We start from the raw sequence: 24,942 nt of genomic DNA on the forward strand, positions 1-24,942 counted from the left end.
ATTCGCAAATTTGATGGCAATGGCTTTGATCTTTGGAAAGATCGTATGCACGGTATCCTTTTTTTGAAGGATTGTGAAGATGCTTTGGCAGAACAAAAACCTACTGCTTTGTCAGATGAAGATTGGGCTAAAATGAATAAAAAGGCCATTACTTACATCAAAATGGCAGTTATTAATGATATCTTGGTTGATATCAAGGGACTCAACAGTGCATATGTAGTTTGGGAGAAACTCAAGGCTACGTATGAGAATACTACTCCTGTTAATCAGGTCCATCTCATGCGAAAGTTAGTCAACTTAAAGCTTGATGAGTCTAAGCCCGCCTCAGAGCATTTGGCTGCATTTACAAGTATTTTGAGTCAGTTACAGGATGCAGGCTTGCCAGCTTTTGATCCTAAGCTAAAGGCTATCTTCTTGCTCATGACTTTGCCAGATTCATGGGAAGCATTGGTTGTGTCATTGAGCAACAACCCCAACTTGACATTTGATGGTGTACGTGGTTCTATCCTCAATGAGGAGATTAGACGCAAGTCTAGTGGGGAAAACAGTGGATCAGCTTATAATGTTAGAGGACAGACTGAAAAGAAGTCAAATGCTGCAAATAAGCATAAAAATCGCAGCAAAAGCAAAGAAAAACAGCAAGATGTCACTTGCTATCAGTGTGGACGCAAAGGGCATAAAAAGCCCGATTGCAGGTACTATAAGAAGGAGCAAGAACGCAAGAAGCAGGCTAATGCAAAAGGCAAAAAGAATGAGAAGGATAGCAGCTCTACCTCTAAAGAAATAGAAAAGGCAAATATGGTATCTAGTGTTGTCATTGAGGAGATAGAAGAAAATAAATATGCTGATTTGCTGGTTGCATTTTCAAATCCACATGCTATGACAATGGAAGACATGTATATCACTAAAAGGGATGTGATAGATGCCTTGTTATCTGCTCATGATGGTTTGTCACAATCGTGATTGTTGACAGTGATGCCTCATTCCATGTAACTCCATCTTTGGAGTGTTTTTCTACTTATGCAGCAGGTAATCTTGGGAAAGTTTACCTAGGGAATAATCATGCATGTGATATTGAAGGAGTGGGCACCATACACCTGGCTCTTGAAAATGGCCAGGGATTGATTCTTCATGATGTTAGGTATGTACTTGGCATTAAGAAGAGCTTGCTTTTTGTTGGGCAGTTAGATAGCAGGGGTTACTACACTACCTTTGGTGGTGGAATGTGGAAAATACAGAAAGGATCTATGCTGGTCACTAGAGGTGGTAAAAAGGAAACTTTGTATTATCTTCATTGCAAGGCAATTCCTGGAAAGTTTGTTGCAATTGTAGAAGTACAGTTACACATGGAGCTATGGCATAAGCGTCTTGGACACATGAGCCAAGGCCCAAAAGGGTTTGGATGCACTTTCTTCACTTGGAAGAGTTGACGTGAAAAACTCAAAGCTTGACTTTTGTGATGACTGTGTCTTTGGAAAACATGTAAAGAGTTCATACTCTCATGGAGCCTCTAGGAAGGCATGTATCTTGGATTTAGTCCATTCCGATGTATATACCATGCCAATAAAAACTCATAGCGGTTTCCATTATTTTGTGTCTTTTATTGATGACCACTCTAGAAAGCTATGGGTTTATTTGCTTAAGCAAAAAAGTGAGGCATTGGATGCTTTTAAAAGGTTTTATGCATTTGTTAGTACTCAAAAGGGCTTAAAACTGAAATGCATAAGAACATATAATGGGGGAGAATACGTATCTAAACAATTTAATAGTTTTTGTGATGAAAATGGGATTAAACGAGAGCTTACAGCCCCTTATAATCCGTCATCTAATGGTGTGGTTGAGCGAATGAATCGCACTTTATGTGAGAAGATTCGGTGCATGCTGTCCATAGCTAATCTCTCGCAATTGTTTTGGGGAGAGACACTTAAAACCGCAGTGCATATTTGCAACCGATCTCCACATCGTGCACTTGATAGTGGCATCCCTGAAGAGGTTTGGTCTGGCAAACCTACTTCATATGACCACTTAAGGGTCTTTGGTTGCGAATGCTATGTACATGTGCTTGTTGATAGCAGAACCAAACTTGACATGAAATCCCTCAGAGGCATTTTCATGGGTTATGGAGATGATGGTGAAATGGGTTATAGAGTTTGGGTTCCAAGCATGAAAAAGGTGCTACGCAGCTGAGATGTGGTATTTAATGAATCAAAGCTGCTGAAAAATGCCACATCTAGTGATGTAGACAAAAGGAAAGTGAAATTTCAGCATGATCAGCCACTTAAACAGCCATCAGCCACTAAAAATTCAGCTCCATTTGATACTGGTTATGATAATCAGCGTGTCATTATTGAGCCAGATGCAGATGGGCAGCAAAGGGATGCTGAAAATCAGTTTGGGCAACAAAATCAGCATGCTGAACATCAATTACAGCAGCCTGAAAATTTATTACAGCAACCTGAAAATGCAGTTCAGCAGCCAAATAATGAGGTCATTGACATTCCTTTGGATGTAGATCCATTGCCTGATAACACAGATCATTGGGTGAGAAGGTCTACACGTGTCGGGAGACCCATACAGAGGTTTGATCCCTCTTTGGACTGCATTTTACTCACAGATGAGGGTGAGCCTCTTACATATAAAGAGGCATTGTCATGTGAGTTAAAGAAAAAGTGGGATCAAATGTGTGGATGGCAAACCCAAATACAAAGCCAGGCTTGTGGCTAAGGGTTATACTCAGAAAGAGGGGATTGACTTTCAGGAAGTTTTTTCACCTGTTGTCAAAATGACCACTCTTCGGGTATTGTTTGCTACTGTTGCATCTATGGATCTTGAACTTGATCAGATGGATGTTAGAACTACATTCCTGCATGGTGATTTAGAAGAAGAGCTGTATATGAAACAGCCAAAGGGCTTTGTTATGCCAGAAAAGGAGCATTTGGTGTGCAAGCTTAAGAGAAGCTTGTATGGTTTAAAACAGGCTCCTAGATAGTGGTATAAGAAGTTTGATGCCTTCATGCTCTCACATGGGTTTAAAAGAAGCAATGCAGATCACTGCTTATACACAAAGAAGGCTGATGATGGAAGCCTTATTATCCTTGTGCTTTATGTGGATGATATGCTTATTGTTGGTAAGCATAAGAGCCAGGTTAATGCATTGAAAAGACAGCTGAATTCAGCCTTTTCCATGAAGGACTTGGGTGCAGCTGAACATATTTTGGGCATGCGTGTGATGAGAGATAGAGAGCAGAAGCTCTTATTTCTCTCACAAGAAAAGTACATCAACAAAGTGCTTGATCGTTTCTCTATGACAGATGCTAAGTCACTTGGTTTTCAATTACCACCATACCTTAAGCTTAGCAAAGCTGATTGCCCAAAAGATGACATGGTAGCCAACTCTATGAAGGGTGTTCCTTATGCTTCAGCTTGTGGATCACTCATATATGCTATGGTTGCTACTAGACCTGACATTGCTCATGCAGTGGGTTTTGTGAGCAAGTTTATGTCGAACCCTGGCAAAGTACATTGGGAGGCAGTGAAATGCATCTTTCGATACCTTAAGGGCACACAAAGAAAATGTATTTGCTATGGAAAGGGTACATTAGATCTGCAGGGATATTGTGATGCAAACATGGCAGGTGACTTGGATACTCGCAAATCTACTAGTGGATATATATTTACCTTGACTGGTGGGGTAGTTTCTTGGTGCTCTAGATTGCAAAAGATAGTAGCACTTTCTATTCAGCCACTGAAGCTTCGAAAGAAGCTGTTTGGCTTGGTCGCTTGGTCAAGGATTTTGGGCTGCCCACCAAAACACCTGTACTTGGATGTGATAGCCAGAGTGCTATATGTTTGGCTAAGAATGCCATGTTTCATGCACATACTAAACATATTGATGTACGGTACCACTTTATCAGACAAGTTCTGGATGATGGTCTAGTCACACTGACTAAGATCAAAACACAAGATAACCTTGCAGATGCTCTCACAAAAAATCGTGCAAAGGCTCAGCATGAGCATTGCATTCGACTAGTGGGAGTTGGTTAAAGGTTTGCTCATGACCTTTAAGTGGGAGGTTGTTGGGTGTAAAGGCCCTTCGCTACACTTCCCGTGTATATATTTTACTTGTACATGTGACCGCACTCTTGTGGGCGTAAATGTACCTGTCATGTGGCTCAGAAGATGAAGAAGACTAGAGGAAAGCAGTCCCATACTAAATGAGCACGAGATTCGTTTCACCTCCCAGCCTTGCCTAGTTCATTGCTGTCCACACTCATCGTGATCCGATTGCCAGCCGTCAAACCTTGGTGAGTCCTACTATTCTTGGACTCTCTTTAATTCTAGGCTCCCCTAAACCCCGTTCGGGCGTCCAAGACTCCGGACGGTCATGCCTCGTGCATGTTTCCCTTAATTTACCTTATAAATATAACATTTCCTTCCCCTTAGGAATCGGTTTCGTCCTCGAAAACGATACTTGGAAGGTCTTACTGTAAATTGGGAAACCTTTTCTTTAAAGTACTTACTCGCTCCCATGTTGAGCTTTCTTCTGAACAATCTTTCCACTTAACCAAACATTCTTGATAAATAGTATTCCTTGTTCGTCTATTAAGAACATTTAATATTCTTTCTGGTTCATGTGGATTAGATTGGTCATTTAATAGCTCCTCAATATTATCATTTAAAACTAAATTATCCAAATCACCCAGCTTCTTCCTTAAGTTACTTACATGAAAAACTGGATGTATTTTACTACCAGTAGGTAGTTGGAGCTTGTAAGCCAATTCTCCCACCTTTTTAAGTATTATGAAAGGACCACAATATCTGGGTGAAAGCTTTGGACATCGTCCCATTTTCATGGTTTTAGTTTGTTCAGGCACCTTAAGATAGACCAATTCTCCTTCTTTAAACGAGATGTCTCTTCGATGAGGATCTGCATAAGCTCTAGCTTAATTTTGAGCTTTCTTAATATTTTCTTGAGCAAATTTTAACATATCATTCATATCCTCCAAAAAGTCCTTGGCTGCCTGAACCTTTTCCTTATGCAGTCCCACTGCATGAGGAGCTCTCGGCTGAAACCCATACATTAGCATAAATGGACTATATCCAGTGGAAGAGTGCTTGGCACTATTATATGCAACTCTGCTATCGGTAGATACTCTTCCCAATTAGTTTGCCTTTTACTTACATATGCCCTGAGCATATCTTCAAGGATTTGGTTAACCCTTTCAGTTTGCCTATCAGTTTGCGGATGGTCGGCCGTACTCATGCTAAGTTTAGTATCCAACTTCCTAAATACAGTACGTCAAAATTGACTATCAAAATTTCTATCCCGATCAGAAACTATATTTGCCGGAAGGCCATATAATCGGTATATGTTCTCCACGAACAATCTAGCCAATTCTGGTGTTTTAACATTGGTTGAAGTTGGAATAAACCTAGCCATTTTGGTTAACCTATCCATAATCACCCACATAGAGTCGTGCCCTCTTTGTGTTCTGGGTAATGCAACAATAAAGTCCATGGAGATACTCTCCCATTTTCCCGAAGGAATCTCTAATGGGTGGAGAAGTCCTCCCATTTTCAATCTTTCAGCTTTATTAACCTGACATTTATTACATTTGACCACATAGTCAAGGACGTCCTTATTCATTCCAGGAAAATAGAACTGCCTTTTAATAAGACTATAAGTCTTATTAACTCCTGGATGTCCTACGCGAGGGGTATCATGATACGCAAAGAGTATCTGGCGCCTTATTTCTTCATCTTTCGGGACACATACCCTATCCTTGTAGAGTAAATAACCATTATCAATGGTAAAATTCTTCCACTTGAATCCCATTTGAGCAACCCCTGATGCTCCATTTCCTTGTTGAACATCCTCAGATGTTCCTTCTTCAGTGGAGGCCCTTCCATTTGGATCCCCATTTTCTATTGCTTCCCATATGTTGGAATATGCCGGATCAACCTGGCATTTCCCTTTTAAGGATTCAAGCAAATCGGAAGTGAATTGAGTAAAACTCAATTCATTTATGATGGGCATTCTGCTGAGTGCATCAGCCACTATATTATACTTCCCTTTTGTATACCTTATCTCATAATCGAACTCTTGGAGGAGTTCGGCCCATCTGGCTTTACGCCCGTGTAGATCCGGTTGATCATTAAGCCACTTAATGCTTTCATGATCCGATAAAATCAAAAGTTTGGCACCGTACAGATAGTGCCTCCATTTCTTCATTGCATGTACTATTGTATACAGCTCCCTCTCATAAACAGAATAATTCTGTTTTGCACGGTCTAATTTCTTGCTTTCAAAAGCAACTGGTTGACCTTCTTGTAATAAGACCGCGCCTATCGCCTTATCACTGGCATCAGTTTCAACCACAAATGGTTTATTGGGATCCACGATTAATAATACTGGAGCTGTAGCAATAGCTACTTTAATTTTTTGAAAACTTTCATTTTGGTCTGTTCCCCAATTAAAGCTCTTCCCTTTCCCTTTAAGTTGGTTTGTCATTGGAACAGCTATTTTGGCATAATCTTGAATGAATCTACGATAAAATCCAGATAAACCTAGGAAGATCTGCAGCTCTTTTAGGTTCCTTGGAGATGGCCATTCAATAATTGCCCTAACTTTTTTTGGATCCATCTTGATTCCCTCTTTCGAGATAATATGCCCCAAATATTTGACCTCTTGTGCAAAGAATTCACATTTAGTTTTCTTCGCATAAAGGGAATGTGTTCTTAACAGTTGGAATACTAATTGTAAATGTTCCAAATGTTCTTCTCTTGATTTACTAAAGATCAAGATATCATCCAAGAAGACTACTACAAAATGTCCTAGATAGGGCCGTAAAACACTATTCATTAGCTTCATAAAGGTAGCTGGTGCATTAGTGAGGCCAAAAGGCATCACCAAAAAATTATAATGCCCGTATCTAGTACGAAATGCTGTCTTGGGAACATCTTGTGTCTTAATTCTTACTTGGTGATAGCCTGATCTTAAATCTATCTTTGTGAAGAATTTTGCCCCTCGTAATTGATCAAAAAGATCTTCCATTCTGGGCATAGGAAATTTATTCTTCACCGTTATTTTATTAAGTGCTCTATAGTCAACACAAAGTCGCATAGAACCATCTTTTTTCTTTACTAATAAAATTGGCGAAGCCCAAGGTGAATTACTGGGTTGAATAAACCCTTTATCAAGGTAATCCTTAATTTGTCTTCAACGTCTTGGTGCTGCGTTTCACTTAACTTATAAGGTGGTTTAGAAATAGGGTGAGTATCCTTATTTGTGTTAATTGGGTGATTTATATCACCCCTATCTGGTGGAAGGCTGCTTGGTAAATCAGAAGGAAACACATCTTTAAATTCATCTAACAAACTACTTAATTCATTATTTACATTCAACTCACAAACATAAGAAAATTGTTGCTTTATATTACAGAAAGTAAAAGTGTTTTTTTACAGGAAGAGACCATAACATGTATACCTCACAAACTTCCTTCTTTATCAGCTTCTGAACCTTAGTAGAACACAGCAAAGGATTATCAGATACTTCATGTTCACCTTGAATAACAAAAGTCTTACCATCCCTTTCAAATTCCAGTGTATTATGATGGTAACTACATTTTAAGGATGGTTCCAATCCCCATAGCCACTCTCTCCCTAGAGCAATATCAGCTCTTTCCATGTTCATAATTTGGAAATCAAGTTTATCTTTATATCCTTGAATCTCAATTTCCAAATTGGATACCATTGTATCCCATATTTTATTATCTTGACCTTGCATCATACGAACAACATATTGATGCCCACTCTTTTGTTGGGGAAGTTGCAATTTTTTGACAAGTGCATAATTTATAAAATTATGTGTAGCAGAGTCATCAATCATGACTCTAACCCTCTTTCCAGCTATCAATCCATGCACTCTAACTAAATCATGTGGGCCAAAGGTAGGCTGCCACATAGAAGTTGACATACAACACTTGTGTTGTACATCCATGTGCAAGACCTTTAAAGATTTATACCTTTCATGCCCCGTTAATTCTAAGGTCTGCACTACATGGATTTGTTTTTCTTTTCCCTTGCCCTTGTCCTTATCCTTTCCTTTGTCTTCCCCCTTTTTCTTTTGAGGGCAATTCCAAGCAGTATGGTTAGGGGATATGCAATTGAAACACAACTTTTCTTTTTTGGCCTTATCAAAGTCATCAGGACTTAACTTTGGCCTCACATATTGTTTCTTTTCAAAAGGTTGTTTTTTACCCTTAAAAAATGGTATTTTTCTTTTAAATTTGCCCATAAATTTTGAGGTTTCCAATTCCTTAGACTTGGGCTCCGTATCAGTGAGACTAGTGAGTGTACCTGGACGCATACTATCTTCATTGATTAATGCAAATTTAATTGCCTCTTCCAGCGTCTTAGGTGAACTCCTTTTTACTTCCTTTTTACAGGCTTTATCTAGCCCCCTAATGAATCCTCTTGTCTTTTGAAATTCATCTATTCCTTCCAATTTGAGGATTATCTCACGATATTCCTCCAGATATGTTAGCAGGAGTCTTCTCTTTTGTCTGACATAATCCCAATCTTTCCAATTTCTTTCCATTTCATTTTCAGGAAGGAATTCTTTCAAAAAGACGGATTCAAATTGAGCCCAAGTTTCAGGTATTTTATTTGCCTCCTTTAAAGTTCGCCACCATTTATACGCTTTGGGCCCCAAAGTTAAACTAGCCTCCAGTGCTTGGAGATGTGGTGGAGTATTTTTAAGTTTATGTAAATCTTCCCATTTTTGGAGAAAATTAAAGATTGTATCTTTATTTCTATCTTTTTCCTCCCCGTGAAACTGAGGGGGTTTTATATCTTTTAGAACTGGATTATCCCTCAACTTGTGGTGGGGTTCCTTAGGATTTCGCATAGTCACATCTAAATCTTTCGATGAAGATAGGACATTCGAGGTTTCTATCTTATTTTTATCCCTTTCTAACAATAAAGTTAATTGAGATTTTATTTCAGTGAGTGTTTGAGTTAAAAATTCCATTTGAACCCCCTGAGCTTGCACACGAGCAGTAAGATCATCAAATTGTTCTCGTGTAGCAAAGAATTCTTCCCACTCTTCTTCTTGCATCTCCGATTCATGGGGATCTACCATAGGGTGGTCCCCAGAACTAGAACCTTCCATTACTCCCTCTTTCCCTTTTTCTGCCATTAATACACTGGAATTGGAAAGCAAAGATAAGAAATTTGCATACAAAGTAAAGTACTTCCCTGGTTTTAATGGCAGGGCTACTGTTGCTGGTTTTATTAATAAGCCCAAAGAGTAAGGAACAATTTTTGTCTTCTCGGACTAGACCAGTCATGCTGGAAATGAAGTTCTTCGGCAGAAAACGGGACTATCACGTGAACCACGAATATGTCTTTTATATGTATGACGAATCTGACTGATTTCAGTTAGTTGGTGGCGATTTAAGTGCTGGCTTCAGTCGGGAGGAGACGATGCTACTGCAAAACTGCTCCTTGAAGACAGCTGTGTGACGTGTATGACCTGAATATTATCTGGTGCTTTTCGTCACGACTACAGCAGTCGTCTCACTTTTCGCCTCACACCTCTGACGCTTTTCGTCATGGCTACAACAGTCGTCTCATGCTTTGCCTCACGCCTTTCATCTGCCTGCTATGTGTCACACTTATGTGACGTGGCACAACCACGAGTTACAACTTCGTGTGGTGATCTTCAACGATTGACGGACGACGGGCGACGACCTTAAATGACTGACAGATGACGTGTCATGTCAGTCGAATCGTGTGGCCCTTGTGCCAATGTCAGGCGAATTGTGTGGCCCTTGCGCCTGTAATCACCAGAAAGAAAAACTTCACAAATAACTAGCAAGATGAGAACCCAACGGCTCCAACAAGATACGATGGCGGCTCTGATGCCAATGTCATGCGGCTTAGAAGATGAAGAAGACTAGAGGAAAGCAGTCCGATACTAAATGAGCACGAGATTCGTTTCACCTCCCAGCCTTGCCTAGTTCATTGCTGGCCACACTTATCGTGATTCGATTGCCAGCCGTCAAACCTTGGTGAGTCATACTATTCTTGGACTCTCTTTAATTCTAGGCTCCCCTAAATCCCGTTCGGGCGCCCAAGACCCCGGACGGTCATGCCTCATGCATGTTTCCCTTAATTTACCTTATAAATATAACAGTACCGTACCCTAAAACATAAATACATTCTTTTATTCTTTGTGTGTGCCACACTGGTACACACCCAACTCAAGTCTCTACTCTCTCTGTACTCTCTATTGCTGAACACACTCCATTCTCGCTGCGCACACCACTTGGACATTTTCGCTTTCCTTCAAGAAGACATGTATGGTGCACTTAATGAAGGCTGAAAGGAAGGTGCAATGGAACTAATGGGTGGGATGGGTGAGAGATTAAATGGATTGTTGATAGTGAAGCCACTTGCAGTAGGCGACAAGTTGGAACAATGTGGGCAGTAGTCCTTGGCTGATGAGCAGCAGAAATCAGGTAGAAAATAGCCCCCATCTGATGGGGATGGCTGGACAGCAGGTGCTTGATGATGGACAGCAACAGGCAGCAGCTCGAATTGAGATATCCTTTGCGAACGGGGTGCGGAAGCAGAGATAAGGCAGGTGTAAATTGCAAGAACGAGATTGAGCTGAGTTGTGGGAAGCCCATCTATTTATAGATAGATAGATGGGTCCTCCCAAACTATGGTTTTGCTTATAAGACACACTTAATCTAAGATCATGTATTTTAAAATTAAAAGTCCTGTAATTTTGAGTTTTGGGGTTGTAATTAAGAGCTAGTTAAGTTTAGCATGCATTTTTAGCTCAAGAGCAATTTCCTTTGTTGATAGTGATGCCCTCAAGTTGGGTGATGGCAATTGATGTAACCGACAATAGCTCCAAGATGGGGTGTGGGAAGTAGTGTGTGGAGAGATTGCTTTAGACTGAGGGTGATGATACCTAATCAAAATGGGATTATGGATGCCCAGACAACTGTTCATGGAGAATATTGGTGTGTTGGTCGTGTTCATAAAAAATAAAGTCATTTGATTGCCAAAAATTGCTTTTTTGGGGTTGTGTTAAGGAGATATAATTGAGGATCAATACATAACAATTTAGGATTATTGCAAACACTAATTTTAGTGGCTCAACACTTGCTCTTAGGCCTAAAAATATGTGCCCAAGACAATGTTAAGTAACGTCTCCACCCTCCTTTATACTTGAAAGGTTCCATCCCAAATAGAGGCATCGGACCAAGGATGCCTCAAGGGGTTGTAGAAGGGCATGTCGTCTACCATGATTATAGAGGTGATAAATAGCCAAATCTGATGGGTGTCACATTGCAATTTCTTTATCAAAAAATGATATAAATGAATAGTTTTTGGTTATAAATAAATAAAGAGTAAGTCTTTTTTCACTTCCTCCATAGGAATTGTTGCAAGGCAAGGATAGGGTGACAAAGTGAATAAATAAGTTGTTGTGGTAATTGCTATAATGATGATGTGTTGTGAATGTGGTGGATCTAAGTCAATCACTCCTTGAAAGTTGATGAGCATAGTTGCCTAGAGCTTCAGAAATGGGGAAACATAATTTATGTTCATTTCTCGGAATGGTTTAATATTAGACGTATGTGAAGGGGTAATACCATTTGTAACAGTTGGGTTTGATTATGCCTACGCTCACAGAGGAGTATCAGTGATCTTTAGTAGGACATTGGGGCACTTTTTACTCTCCGTATGAGAGGTTTTCCCCCCTAGATTTATTCCTTTTATTTTATGTGCCTATGTTACACAATTTTAGGCACTTATCGTGTTTCACACACTTTGGGTGTGAACTCCCTCTTACAACCCTAAGGTTTAAGGGTTGTACTTTGTACTTGCACCTTACACTTCAAATCATTGTATTGGGTGTTGTGCTCTCACACTCTACACTGTCTCCTCCACTCTCAGTTGAGCTTCGATCTCTTCTTGCTCTCACATTTGGTATCAGAGGTGGCCCTTAGCTCAGCTCAGACTATGGCCAGTTGATCCCCTTGGCTTTCAGCCCCACGTCTGCGCGCAGCTTCAGTCACCTGCACCAGAGGCCAGTAGCTCCAGCAGCAGCTCCGCTCGCCTTCAAATAGCCTATATGCAGGCTTGTTGCCACCAAAGGAGTCACCCTAGAGTCGCCCGCCACAAGAGGAGCCGCTTGCTGCTACCAAGGGTGTCGCTCGCCACCACCAGAGCCAACAATCCTGCTTGCTTCAGACTTGCCGCCTGCCTGCGTCACTTGTAAGGCCGTGTTTGAGTTGCGCCCGCTCTGCTATGGTTTCCACCTGCAGCTTGCTAGCTCAAGATGTACTACCCGTCTGCCTCACGATGCCAACCCTGCCTGAGTAGCGCTACTTCCTCTGCCTGGACGCCCAAGCCCAAGCCTCGACTTGTTGCAGCACCATGCTAGCTCAGACTACTGCAACTCCCGCATGCATGCATTCCCTGCCTAGGGTCACGCCTCTAGCTATAGCAGGGCTCCACTAGCATAGTTACCTAGAACGGGGAACAGGAACGAGACCCCTTGGAACGGGGGGAACGTCCAAGTTCAGGGAATGGGAACAGGGGGAACGACACGTCTTAAGTGCCCCAAATATGCCCTACATGATCCAAATTGCCCCAAAGAATGTCCCTCTAATTGCCCCAATATCCCTTAATGCTTGAAATTGACCCAAATGTCCCAAAATTGACTCGATTACCCCCATAGCTTCAAATTTCTTTGAATTGCCCCAATTATCCCAATTTTCCTTGAAATTAGACAATATAAATGGATGAATACCTTGGAATTGAGGATAGGCTGAAATTTGATTGTGATTTGCAAGAGTTGATAATGCATCAAATTTGAACTTTGCATGGACTCCTAATTAGCTTGTGGGTTGTCTTGACACTTTGAATCTTCAATCTTCAATGAGAGAGAGAGAGAGAGAGAGAGAGAGAGAGAGAGAGAGAGGGGGGGGGCGGCGATGGCGCCCAAGAAAGACAAAGCTGCGGCCGCACCGTCCAAGCCTGCGAAAAGTGGAGGAGGTGGCAAGCAGAAGAAGAAGAAATGGAGCAAAGGAAAATAGAAGGAGAAGGTGAACAACATGGTCTTATTTGATCAGGCGACATATGACAAGCTTTTGTCGGAGGTACCGAAGTACAAGCTCATCACGCCATCGGTCCTCTCAGATCAATTGCGGATAAATGGATCGCTTGCAAGGAAGGCAATTAAGGAGTTGGTGCAGCGAGGCACAATCAGAGTTATTTCAGCTCATGCCAGCCAACAGATCTACACTCGAGCAACAAACACTTGAGTCTTTTTAGCCTTTGGAGAAGTATTGCTGTAGTTATGTATTAATTAAAGTTACTTGGTGTAACCTCATGATTTTCTCATGTTATACTACGGTTGCAATGAGAAAATTTTCACGTAAAAAGAGAGAGAGAGAGAGAGAGAGAGAGAGAGAGAGAGAGAGAGAGAGAGAGAGAGAGAGAGAGATTAGTGTGTGCACATCAAGCAATGGAGATGGGTGAACATGTGGTAGGAGTGTGACCCAAGCAAAAAAAAAAACCGGAAAAAAACATCAATTTTCTGTCAACAGGCTTGGAATGACCGTTCCAAACAGGGAACGGTAGGGGGAAGGGTAGGGAACGGTAGAGAACGGCCTTGGGAACAGGGAACGTTCCCTGGCAGTTTCACCTCCTTGGAGGGTTTGGAAAGCGTTAGGCCGTTCCTATAGGCTGGAACGGCTGTTCCTGGTTTCTATGTCCACCAGGCCTGAGACAACCACCATTTGAGGTAAAGGAGGCATTTACTCATTTTTTAAACTCAAAAATTTGAATTACGGCAACGGGATTTTACCCGAGGAGTGTATCTGCAGAGATTACTTGGGAAGTAGTTCAGAAAATTTGGGGCTTTTGAGTATTAAACAAACATTGGCAGTAAAGCTTCAATTTGAAATAGATTGATTTTGAGAATTTTGGAATAAGAAATTTTGGGGCTTTTGCATCTCCAATGCTGTTGAGCATTTATTGCACCTTGGACATTATGCATTTTAGACAGTTTTGATAGTGTGCTTCAATTTACTAATTATAGCAAAGTACTTGCTGTAATTTTTGGAAATTCTTGGAAATTTTGAGATTTCCAGGTTGGTCCAACTTGAGACATTGCTCTTTTGCTTTCTGATCAACATCGTTTATCATGGCAAATCAGGGAGGTGATGTATTTACTTAGGTATCCAAGGAGGATAGTTTGGATAGTAACAACTATTCACTTTGGTGCTTCATGATGAAGCATGTGTTGATTGCGAAGAATCTTTGGGATTATGTTAACGGTGAAGAAGTTAGGCCTGGAGTTGTGGCTCCTGTTACTCCTCCTTCGGGAGGACGTGGACAATGGGCAACTTGGCCTGTTCAGCTTGCCAGCACAACCACTTCCCCAGAGATTAGCAACACAAAAGGGATGGGATACAGGAGATGCACAGGCTTTGTCGCTGATCGCATTGGCAAGTCAGCGATTTATCATCCCTCACATTCGGTTTGGAGCTTCTTCACAAGAAGTGGTTGGCCTTAGAGCAGATGTTTGTTAGAAAGAATGAGACAAACATCTCTTTCTTAAAGCAAGAGCTTGAGATAGTGAAGATGGATGAGGGTGATTCTATGCAGGATCATCTAAATAAAATTCAGGACTTGCGTGCGCAACTTATGAATGTAGATGTGTATTACTCAGATGCATAGATGATATCTACTACCTTGAATTCATTGCCTCCCTCGTACGTGGCCGTTCATACGGCCTTGAACCTTACCATGAGGATTGCCCCATAGCCACTTACTTTCCTTCAGCTGGTCAGTTTGCTCTTAGAGGAAGAGCAAACATGAAAGAACAGTGGTGTGGATGTTATAGCCTCTGAGGAAGCTTTTATGGCACGGCAGAAGGGCAAGGGCAGCCAAGCAAAGAATGCTCCGTAGAGCTCTGAGACTTCAGGCACTTCACATTGCAACAAGAAACAGAGGGGCACACAAGTCAAGAAGGGCAAGTGCCACTACTACAAGAAGCCATGCCACTACATCACTGAGTGTAGAAAGCACATAGCTAAGGAGAAGAAGAAGGAGTCAGGGATGTTTGTTTCTGATGCACCTTTTACTGCTACTGAGTTAGGGCCCTTTGTTGTTGACAGGGACTATTGTTTTTACACATGGAGTTATGACTTTTCTTGGGCTGATAGAGCATTCAGCCCTATTGAGGATGCATGCGCATGGCTTTTTAAGAGTCGTGCTTCCAGGCACATCACATCTCGCAGAGATTTGTTTGCTTCTGTTATTGCAGCCTTGGTTGGCAAGTCTGTACAGTGTGCTAACAATGCATCATACCTTGTTAGAGATATCGGTCAGGGAGATTGCGTTGACAGCCATTGATGGCTCTATTCTCCGCTTTCAGGATGCCTTGTTTGTGCCAGGTATAAAGAATAATTTGTTATCTATTTCTTCTTTGGCAAGGTGTGGTTTGCAAGCCACCTTTGATGATGATCGATGTATGGTGAGAGATAAGGAGCACATGACGTTGGTTTTGACATATGAGTTGGATGCTTTTTCAGTTGATCAGTCAGTCTATTTAGTGTCCACTCTTACTCTTGCTATGTTATAGGCGGAGTTATGACATGCTCGCATAGGGCATGTAAACTATGGTAGCTTGATGCTTTTGCAACGTACACAGATGCCTGTGGTTTACCTCTCTTGGAGAGACCTCCTGAGCACTTATGCGAGGGATGTATATTGGGGAAAATGCATTGTTTTTGGTTTCCCTATGATGTTGCTTTTAGAGTCACTGTTAGGTTATAGATTGTGCACTCAGATGTATGTGGCCCTATGCAAACAAAGTCATTTGGTGGTGGTTACTACTTTGTCACTTTTATTGATGACTTTACTTGCTTCTACTGGGTCTACTCTTTGGTGAAAAAGTTAGAGGTGTATGATGCATTTTTGGCTTTTGTAGCACTGTTGAAAATCAATCTGGCTGTAGGGTGAAGACTCTTCGTTCGGACGGAGGGGGGGGGAATACATGTCCTCTATACTGAACTCCTTTTGAAGTAGAAGGGCATTGTTCATTAGTACACTATTGCTTATACTCCACAACAAAATGGGGTTGTAGAGAAGAAGAATCGGTCATTCATAGAGATGGCCAGATGTATGCTGAAAGCAAAGAGCTTGCCACATAGTTTTTGGATGGAAGCAGTTGTGTGTGCTTGCCATGTCTTGAATAGGTGCCCCACCAAGGCATTAAAGAATATCATATCTTTTGAGGCTTGGAACAGTTGAAAACCTTCTATTGGGCATTTTCGTATTTTTGGGTGTCTTGCATATGCACAGATTCCCAAGGTACTCAGGAAGAAGTTGGATAACAAGGCTGTCAAATGCATTTTTGTGGGGTACAACAGTGTAATAAGCAGCAGACCAACTCTCGATGACGGACTAACTCATCTTGAAAACAATGGCACGAGTCCTCCGTTTCTCCTCTCAACCTCGCCTAGATAAGTGCGGGCACCTCTCTCCCCGTTTCCTTTGCCAGCCGTCCACTTCAGGTGAGTCCTACTATTCTTGGACTCTCTTGCTCTCTAGGCTCCCCTAGACCCCGTTCGGGTGCCCAAGGCCCCCGGACGGTCATCCCTCGCGTCTGTCTCCCATAATTACCGTATTAATGTAACATTTCCTTCCCCTTAAGAATCGGTTTCGTCCTTGAAAACGATACTTGGAAGGTCCAACTGTAAATTGGGAAACCTTTTCCTTAGGGTACTTACTCGCTCCCATGTTGAGCTTTCTTCTGAACAATCTTTCCACTTAACCAAACATTCTTGATAAATAGTATTCCTTGTTCATCTGTTACGAACATTTAATATTCTTTCTGGTTCATGTGGATCAGATTGGTCATCTAATAGCTCCTCAATGTTATCATTTAAGATCAAATTATCCAAATCACCCAGCTTCCTCCTTAAGTTACTTACATGAAAAACCGGATGTGTTTTACTACCAACAGGTAGTTGGAGCTTGTAAGCCTGTTCTCCTACTCTTTTAAGTATTCTGAAAGGACCACAATATCTGGGTGAAAGCTTTGGACATCGTCCCATTTTCATGGTTTTAGTTTGTTCAGGCACCTTAAGATAGACCAATTCTCCTTCTTTAAACGAGATGTCTCTTCGATGAGGATCTGCATAAGCTCTAGCTTAATTTTGAGCTTTCTTAATATTTTCTTGAGCAAATTTTAACATATCATTCATATCCTCCAAAAAGTCCTTGGCTGCTTGAACCTTTTCCTTATGCAGTCCCACTGCATGAGGAGCTCTCGGCTGAAACCCATACATTAGCATAAATGGACTATATCCAGTGGAAGAGTGCTTGGCACTATTATATGCAACTCTGCTATCGGTAGATACTCTTCCCAATTAGTTTGCCTTTTACTTACATATGCCCTGAGCATATCTTCAAGGATCTGGTTAACCCTTTCAGTTTGCCTATCAGTTTGCGGATGGTCGGCCGTACTCATGCTAAGTTTAGTATCCAACTTCCTAAATACAGTACGTCGAAATTGACTATCAAAATTTCTATCCCGATCAGAAACTATATTTGCCGGAAGGCCATATAATCGGTATATGTTCTCTACGAACAATCTAGCCAATTCTGGTGTTTTAACATTGGTTGAAGTTGGAATAAACCTAGCCATTTTGGTTAACCTATCCACAATTACCCACACAGAGTCGTGCCCTCTTTGTGTTCTAGGTAATGCAACAATAAAGTCCATGGAGATACTCTCCCATTTTCCCGAAGGAATCTCTAATGGGTGGAGAAGTCCTCCCATTTTCAATCTTTCAGCTTTATTAACCTGACATTTATTACATTTGACCACATAGTCAAGGACGTCCTTATTCATTCCAGGAAAATAGAACTGCCTTTTAATAAGACTATAAGTCTTATTAACTCCTGGATGTCCTACGCTAGGGGTATCATGATACTCAAAGAGTATCTGGCGCCTTATTTCTTCATCTTTCGGGACACATACCCTATCCTTGTAGAGTAAATAACCATTATCAATGGTAAAATTCTTCCACTTGAATCCCATTTGAGCAACCCCTGATGCTCCATTTCCTTGTTGAACATCCTCAGATGTTCCTTCTTCAGTGGAGGCCCTTCCATTTGGATCCCCATTTTCTATTGCTTCCCATATGTTGGAATATGCCGGATCAACCTGGCATTTCCCTTTTAAGGATTCAAGCAAATCGGAAGTGAATTGAGTAAAACTCAATTCATTTATGATGGGCATTCTGCTGAGTGCATCAGCCACTATATTATACTTCCCTTTTGTATACCTTATCTCATAATCAAACTCTTGGAGGAGTTCGGCCCATCTGGCTTTACGCCCTTGTAGATCCGGTTGGTCATTAAGCCACTTAATGCTTTCATGATCCGACAAGATCAAAAGTTTGGCACCGTACAGATAGTGCCTCCATTTCTTCATTGCATGTACTATTGCATACAACTCCCTCTCATAAACAGAATAATTCCGTTTTGCACGGTCTAATTTCTTGCTTTCAAAAGCAACTGGTTGACCTTCTTGTAATAAGACCGCACCTATCGCCTTATCACTGGCATCGGCTTCAATCACAAATGGTGTATTGGGATCCACAATTAATAGTACTAGAGCTATAGCAATAGCTACTTTAAGTTTTTGAAAACTTTCATTTTGGTCTGTTCCCCAATTAAAGCTCTTCCCTTTCCCTTTAAGTTGGTCTGTCATTGGAACAACTATTTTGGTATAATCTCGAATGAATCTACGATAAAATCCAGATAATCCTAGGAAGATCTGCAGCTCTTCCAGGTTCCTTGGAGATGGCCATTCAATAATTGCCCTTACTTTTTTTGGATCCATCTTGATTCCCTCTTTCAAGATAATATGCCCCAAATATTTGATCTCTTGTGCGAAGAATTCACATTTAGTTTTCTTCGCATAAAGGGAATGTATTCTTAACAATTGGAATACTAATCGTAAGTGTTCCAAATGTTCTTCTCTTGATTTACTAAAGATCAAGATATCATCCAAGAAGACTACTACAAAATGTCCTAGATAGGTTTGTAACACACTATTCATCAGCTTCATAAAAGTAGCTGGTGCATTAGTGAGGCCAAAAGGCATCACCAAAAAATCATAATGCTCGTATCTGGTACGAAATGCTGTCTTAGGAACATCCTGTGCCTTAATTCTTACTTGGTGATAGCCTGATCTTAAGTCTATCTTTGGGAAAAATTTTGCCCCTTGTAATTGATAAAAAAGATCCTCCATTCTCGGCATAGGAAATTTATTCTTGACTGTTATTTTATTAAGTGCTCTATAATCAACACAAAGTCGCATAGAACGATCTTTTTTCTTTACCAATAAAATTGGGAAAGCTGGGTTGTATAAACCCTTTATCGAGGTAATCCTTAATTTGTCTTTCGACTTCTTGGTGCTGTGTTTCACTTAACTTATAAGGTGGTTTAGAAATAGGGTGTGTATCCCTATCTATGTCAATTGGGTGATTTACATCACCCTTGGGTCCTGTCTGGTGGAAGGCCACTTGGTAAATCAGAAGGAAACACATCTTTAAATTCATCTAACAAACCACTCAATTCATTACTTACATTCAACTCACAAACATAAGAAAATTGTTGCTTTATTTTACAAAAAGTAAAAGTGTTTTGTACAGGAAGAGACCATAACATATATACCTCACAAACTTCCTTCTTTATCAGCTTCTGAACTTCAGTGGAACACAACAAAGGATTATCAGATACTTCATGTTCACCTTGAATCACAAAAGTCTTACCATCCATTTCAAATTCCAGTGTATTATGATGATAACTGCGCTTTAAGGATGGTTCCAATCCCGATAGCCACTCCCTCTCTAAAGCAATATCGGCTCTTTCCATATTCATAATTTAGAAATTAAGTTTATCTTTATATCCTTGGATCTCAATTTCCAAATTGGATACCATTGTATCCCATATATTATTATCCTGACCTTGCATCATACGAACAACATATTGATGCCCACTCTTTTGTTGGGGAAGTTTCAATTTTTTGACAAGTGCATAATTTATGAAATTGTGGGTAGCAGAGTTATCAATCATGACTCTAACCCTCTTTCCAGCTATCAATCCATGCACTCTAACTAAATCATGTGGCCCAAAAGTAGGCTGCCACATAGAAGTTGATATACAACACCTGTGTTGTACATCCTTGTGCAAAACCTCTAAAGATTTATACTTTTCATGCCCCTTTAATTCTAGGGTCTGCACTAGATGGATTTGTTTTTCTTTTCCCTTGCACTTGTTCTTATCCTTTCCTTTATCTTTCCCCTTTTTCCTTTGAGGGCAATTCCAGGCAGCATGGTTAGGGGATAGGCAATTGAAACACGGCCTTTCTTTTTTGGCCTTATCAAAGTCATCTTGACTTAACTTTGGCCTTACATATTGTTTCTTTTCAAAGGGTTGTTTCTTGCCCTTAAGAAATGGCATTTTCCTTTTAAATTTGCCTACAAATTTTGAGGTTTCCAATTCCTTAGTCTTGGGCTCCGTATCAGTGAGACTAGTGATTGTACCTGGACGCGTACTATCTTCATTGATTAATGCAAATTTAATTGCCTCTTCAAGTGTCTTGGGTGAACTTCTTTTCACTTCCTTTTTACAGGCCTTATCTAGTCCCCTAATGAATTAAATTTGTTCCTGAAAATGAAACGAAAAGAAATTGAATCAGTCTTTTTGAAAGAATTCCTTCTGAAAATGAAATGGAAAGAAATTGGGAAGATTGGGATTATGTCAGACAAAAGGGAAGACCCCTGCTGACATATGTGGAGGAATATCGTGAGATAAGGCTCTGATACCAGTGTAATAAGTAGCAAACCAACTCTCGATGGCGGAAGCCGTCCACTTCAGGTGAGTCCTACTATTCTTGGACTCTCTTACTCTCTAGGCTCCCCTAGATCCCGTTCGAGTGCCCAAGGCCCCCGGACGGTCATCCCTCGCGCCTGTCTCCCATAATTACCGTATTAATGTAACAAATAGTGAGAGCAAAGGATATAGACTATATGATCGTGTCTCTAAAAATGTATTTGTCAGTAGGGATGTGGTTTTCGATGAAATATCAGAATTATCCCTTGCTGGTTTTGACACATATCAGGTTGCTAGCGATGTATTTGAAGGGCTGATGCCCATTTCTTTTGGTGATACAGCTGGAGCTTCAGCAAGTGAACTTAATGTTCAGCCAGCTACTCCATTGGGTAATGCAAAAAATCAGCCATGGCTGATCTAAATATTTAGCAAGGTGCTGAATCTAAACTTCAACAAGAGCTTGTACACAGACAGGAGGCTAGATAAATGCCTAGATGGTATTTGGAGACTATGAAAGATAGTCATTTGGATGCTCCTATTGCTGGTTGTACTAGAAGGCAAGCTCGTATGTATGATGGTGCACATACCATGGAGTTTGTTATGGCAACAAATACATTTGATAACGAGGAGCTTGAATGTTGGAGGATGCACAACATAGTGTGCATTGGATGGCAGCAATGCAAGCTGAGTTTGATTCCATCATAAAGAATCAAACATAGGATTTAGTGTCTTTGTCTATTGGGAAGAAAGCCATTGGTACAAAATGGGTCTATAAGCTAAAAAGGAATGCAGATGGATCCATTGACAAATATAAGGCTAGGCTTGTGGCCAAGGGCTATGCATAGAAGAAAGACATTGACTATGAGGAGACATTTGCTCCTACCTCCCGGATGACTACCATTAGGTCTATGGTTGCTTTGGTTACCCATTATGGATGGATTGTGCATCAGCTTGATATAAAGACTGCATTTTTACATAGCGAACTTCAAGAAGAAGTGTATGTACATCAACCCATTGGTTTTGCAGTTGAGGGATCCAAACACGTGGTCTGTAAGCTGAAAAAGGCTTTATGTGGCTTGAAACAAGCTCCTTGAGCTTGGTATGTAAAGATTGATGCCTTTTTACTCAGCCAAGGGTTCATAAACAGCTCATTAGAGTCTCCCCTTTACGTATGTAAAGAGGGGGGATCCTTGTTGGTCATATGTCTATATGTTGATGATCTTTTGCTTACAGGGATACATGCTGATCAGATTTCAGCATTTAAACAAAATTTGTAGGAAACTTTTGAGATGTAGGTTTGGGGCCTTTGCACTATTACTTGGGTATTCAGTTCATTCATGATGCTAGAGGCATTGGATTGTCATTGTTGAGATACATGGGTAAACTTCTTGAGAGGTTTGGCTTATAGGATTGCAAGCCAATTTGTACACCGATGGAACTTGGATTGAAGTTGTCATTGCATGATGACAGGGACTTGTTTGATATCCATACATATGCTCCAGCAGTTGGATGTCTTATCTACCTATGCAACACTAGGCCGGACATACAGTTTACAGTTTCAGCCCTGAGCAGATATATGCATTAGCCACACATGTCACATTGGCAAGCTGTCAAGCATGTTTTCCGTTACTTGCAGGGTACTAGGACTCTTGGATTGCTTTATGCCAAGGGGGGACCACTGCACTTACATGCTTATAGTGATTTTGATTGGGTTGGTGATTATGATTCTTGACACTCCACTAGTGGAAATTGTTTCTTTCTTGACTCATCTTGCATCTCTTGGCTTAGCAAGAAACAATCCACTGTTGCCACATCGTCTTGTGAAGCTCAATACAAGATAGCTTTCACTACCAGAGTTAAATGTGTATGGCTTAGATGCTTGTTAGCTGATTTGGATGTATTTGTCATGGAGCCTACTCCTTTGTTCACTGACAGTCAAAGTCCCATTGTAGTGGCACGGAACCTAGTGTTTCATGCACACACGAAACACATTGAGATCCATTATCACTTTGTCAGAGAGAGGCTACATGCAGGTGATATCAGCCTTGTCTACTGTCCTATCACTAGTAATGTGGCAAACATCTTCACCAAAGCTCTTCCTCGTGACAAATTTGAAGGATTTCGCAATGCTTTAAATTTGATCTCCTTTGGTGGATGACCCCTATATCTTGATCACTCTTCACTCTAGGGGGGTTTGTTGGGTTTGACTCACGCCTATGCTCACATAGGAGTATCGGTAATCTTCAGTAGGACACTCAAGCACTTTTTACCCTCTCCGTTTGAGAGGGTTTTTTCCCCACATTTATTCCTTTTATTTTCTGTGTCTATGTTACACAGTTTTAGGCACTTATCGTGTTTTACACACTTCGGGTGTGAACACCCTTTTACAACCCTAAGGTTTAAGGGTTGTACTTTGTACTTGCACCTTACACTTTAGATCATTGTATTGGGTGTCATGCTCTCATACTCTACACTCTCTACTCCACTCTCAATTGAGCTTCGATCTCTTCTTGCTCTCACAATAAATTGACCCTCTGCACCAAACCACTTCAATTCATCAACAATACAAAGTATACATATAACATTAGAAGAGATTTGGCGAGCATACATGATACTACCAAAGATTGTAAAATTATACTACATGAGTTTCAAAAACTTTCAAGGTTAGGATTCAGAACTCAATATAAAAGATTATAGTATGCCATGAATGATGACGTCAATAGTCATAGACTTGTACTATGTCATATAGACCCGAAAAAAGAGTGTCCTTCACCATGGCTGTAGCTTGCTGGAAATAGAAAGGACCAAAAGCAAAAGAGGGGAAAACTGACTCTAATGAGTGTGTATAGTGGAGGATGAAGAGAGGAGAGGGATAGCTTGCTGGAAACAATGAAAACAGTTGCAAATAGTGTGGACCCTAGTTGTCCATGTCTGACGGAAGATCTGACTTGTCCAATCTGTTGCGTCTAGTACGACACGCCCGATGGAAATTGTTTGAGTGTTCTAAAGTGCGTGTTTGTGACCATTTAGGGTACTTCTAGGTGTTGTTTAGGCTTCCTCTTCCACAACACACATGTACACATGTCCACCCCCCCCGCTCCCTCCCTCTTTCTGGCAATATATTCTCTCCCTCTCTAATTTCAAATTCCAACTTTCAAGCTCTCTGTTCTTAGACTCTCTCCTTAGGCTTTCTACCCCCCACTCCCTCAATCTCTCCTTGGCCCTATCTTCACCCCACCTCCACTCTCAAGCTCTCCATTCTCTCCATCCTCAAGCGCTTAATATGCAAACTCTTGGTATAAAGTCTCTACATGTTTGAAGTCTATCATATGTCCCCATTGTAAGTGTATGCATTAAAAATCTTATGTACATTGTTTTTCATCAGACTTAGTATGGGACATAGGTCCAAGATTTATTACTCCGATTAGTACTATACTAGCGTCGGAGGGTACTAATCGGATGCCATCGGACATGACAACCTTGGTGTGGATAGGCAAGGGAGAAGATTAGGGAGTTGAAGGATGAGGGGTTTATGGTTTAGGTGCTGTAGATAGCAGTAGACTTGTAGTAGGCGATTCGCGAAGCAAACAACAGCTAAAGAAAATGAACAGTAGGTCAACAAGGGCACAAAACCAAGCACAACAAGTGGAAACTGCATGTGCAGCTTGGGAAGTGAAAAAGAGGCCCGAAACTATAGTATACCTTGTTTGCCCTGAAACGGTTGTCCTGAAACGCTTTTTGGTACTGAAGATTTTTGGTCCCTTCTGCATTTCCATTTTGGACCTTGAAACAACATTTTGGGCAACTATGTTGGCGAGGTGAAATGAAGACAAACTTACACAATGCAAGGAGTTGTCACCTTGAATGGTCCCTTTTTCTCGTGAGTTTTTCCCATGCAAAAAGCTCCATTTCACATTAACACAATGCCAATGCATGTGTGGTGTAAGGAGCAATGCAGAGTGTCATGCCCAAATAGAAGGATATGTGACTCACCTAGTA

The 24,942-nt window shown here is 41.0% G+C and overlaps 2 protein-coding genes across 2 annotated transcripts in view; both read left to right on the plus strand.

Annotated features, from left to right (window-relative positions):
- The window catches only part of LOC148014196 (acetolactate synthase small subunit 1, chloroplastic-like), a 100,632-nt gene that overhangs the window by 20,444 nt on the left and 55,246 nt on the right, over positions 1–24,942 (plus strand). The gene's annotated exons all lie outside the window — the stretch shown is intronic.
- On the plus strand, positions 13,017–13,460 carry LOC148014197 (small ribosomal subunit protein eS25-like). The gene has a single exon (XM_087666278.1). The coding sequence runs from the start codon at positions 13,137–13,139 to the stop codon at positions 13,344–13,346; it is 210 nt and encodes a 69-aa protein (XP_087522404.1). The 5' UTR covers positions 13,017–13,136; the 3' UTR covers positions 13,347–13,460.

The sequence above is a fragment of the Lygodium microphyllum genome, chromosome 25 (genome assembly GCF_053477565.2).
Source record: "Lygodium microphyllum isolate KBCC chromosome 25, Lygodium_microphyllum_v1.1.10, whole genome shotgun sequence".
Classification (NCBI taxonomy): Eukaryota; Viridiplantae; Streptophyta; class Polypodiopsida; order Schizaeales; family Lygodiaceae; genus Lygodium; species Lygodium microphyllum.

Bases quoted from the DNA above. Each gene is read 5' to 3' on its own strand.
- LOC148014197 (XM_087666278.1), top strand. From the start codon at position 13,137: ATGGTCTTATTTGATCAGGCGACATATGACAAGCTTTTGTCGGAGGTA.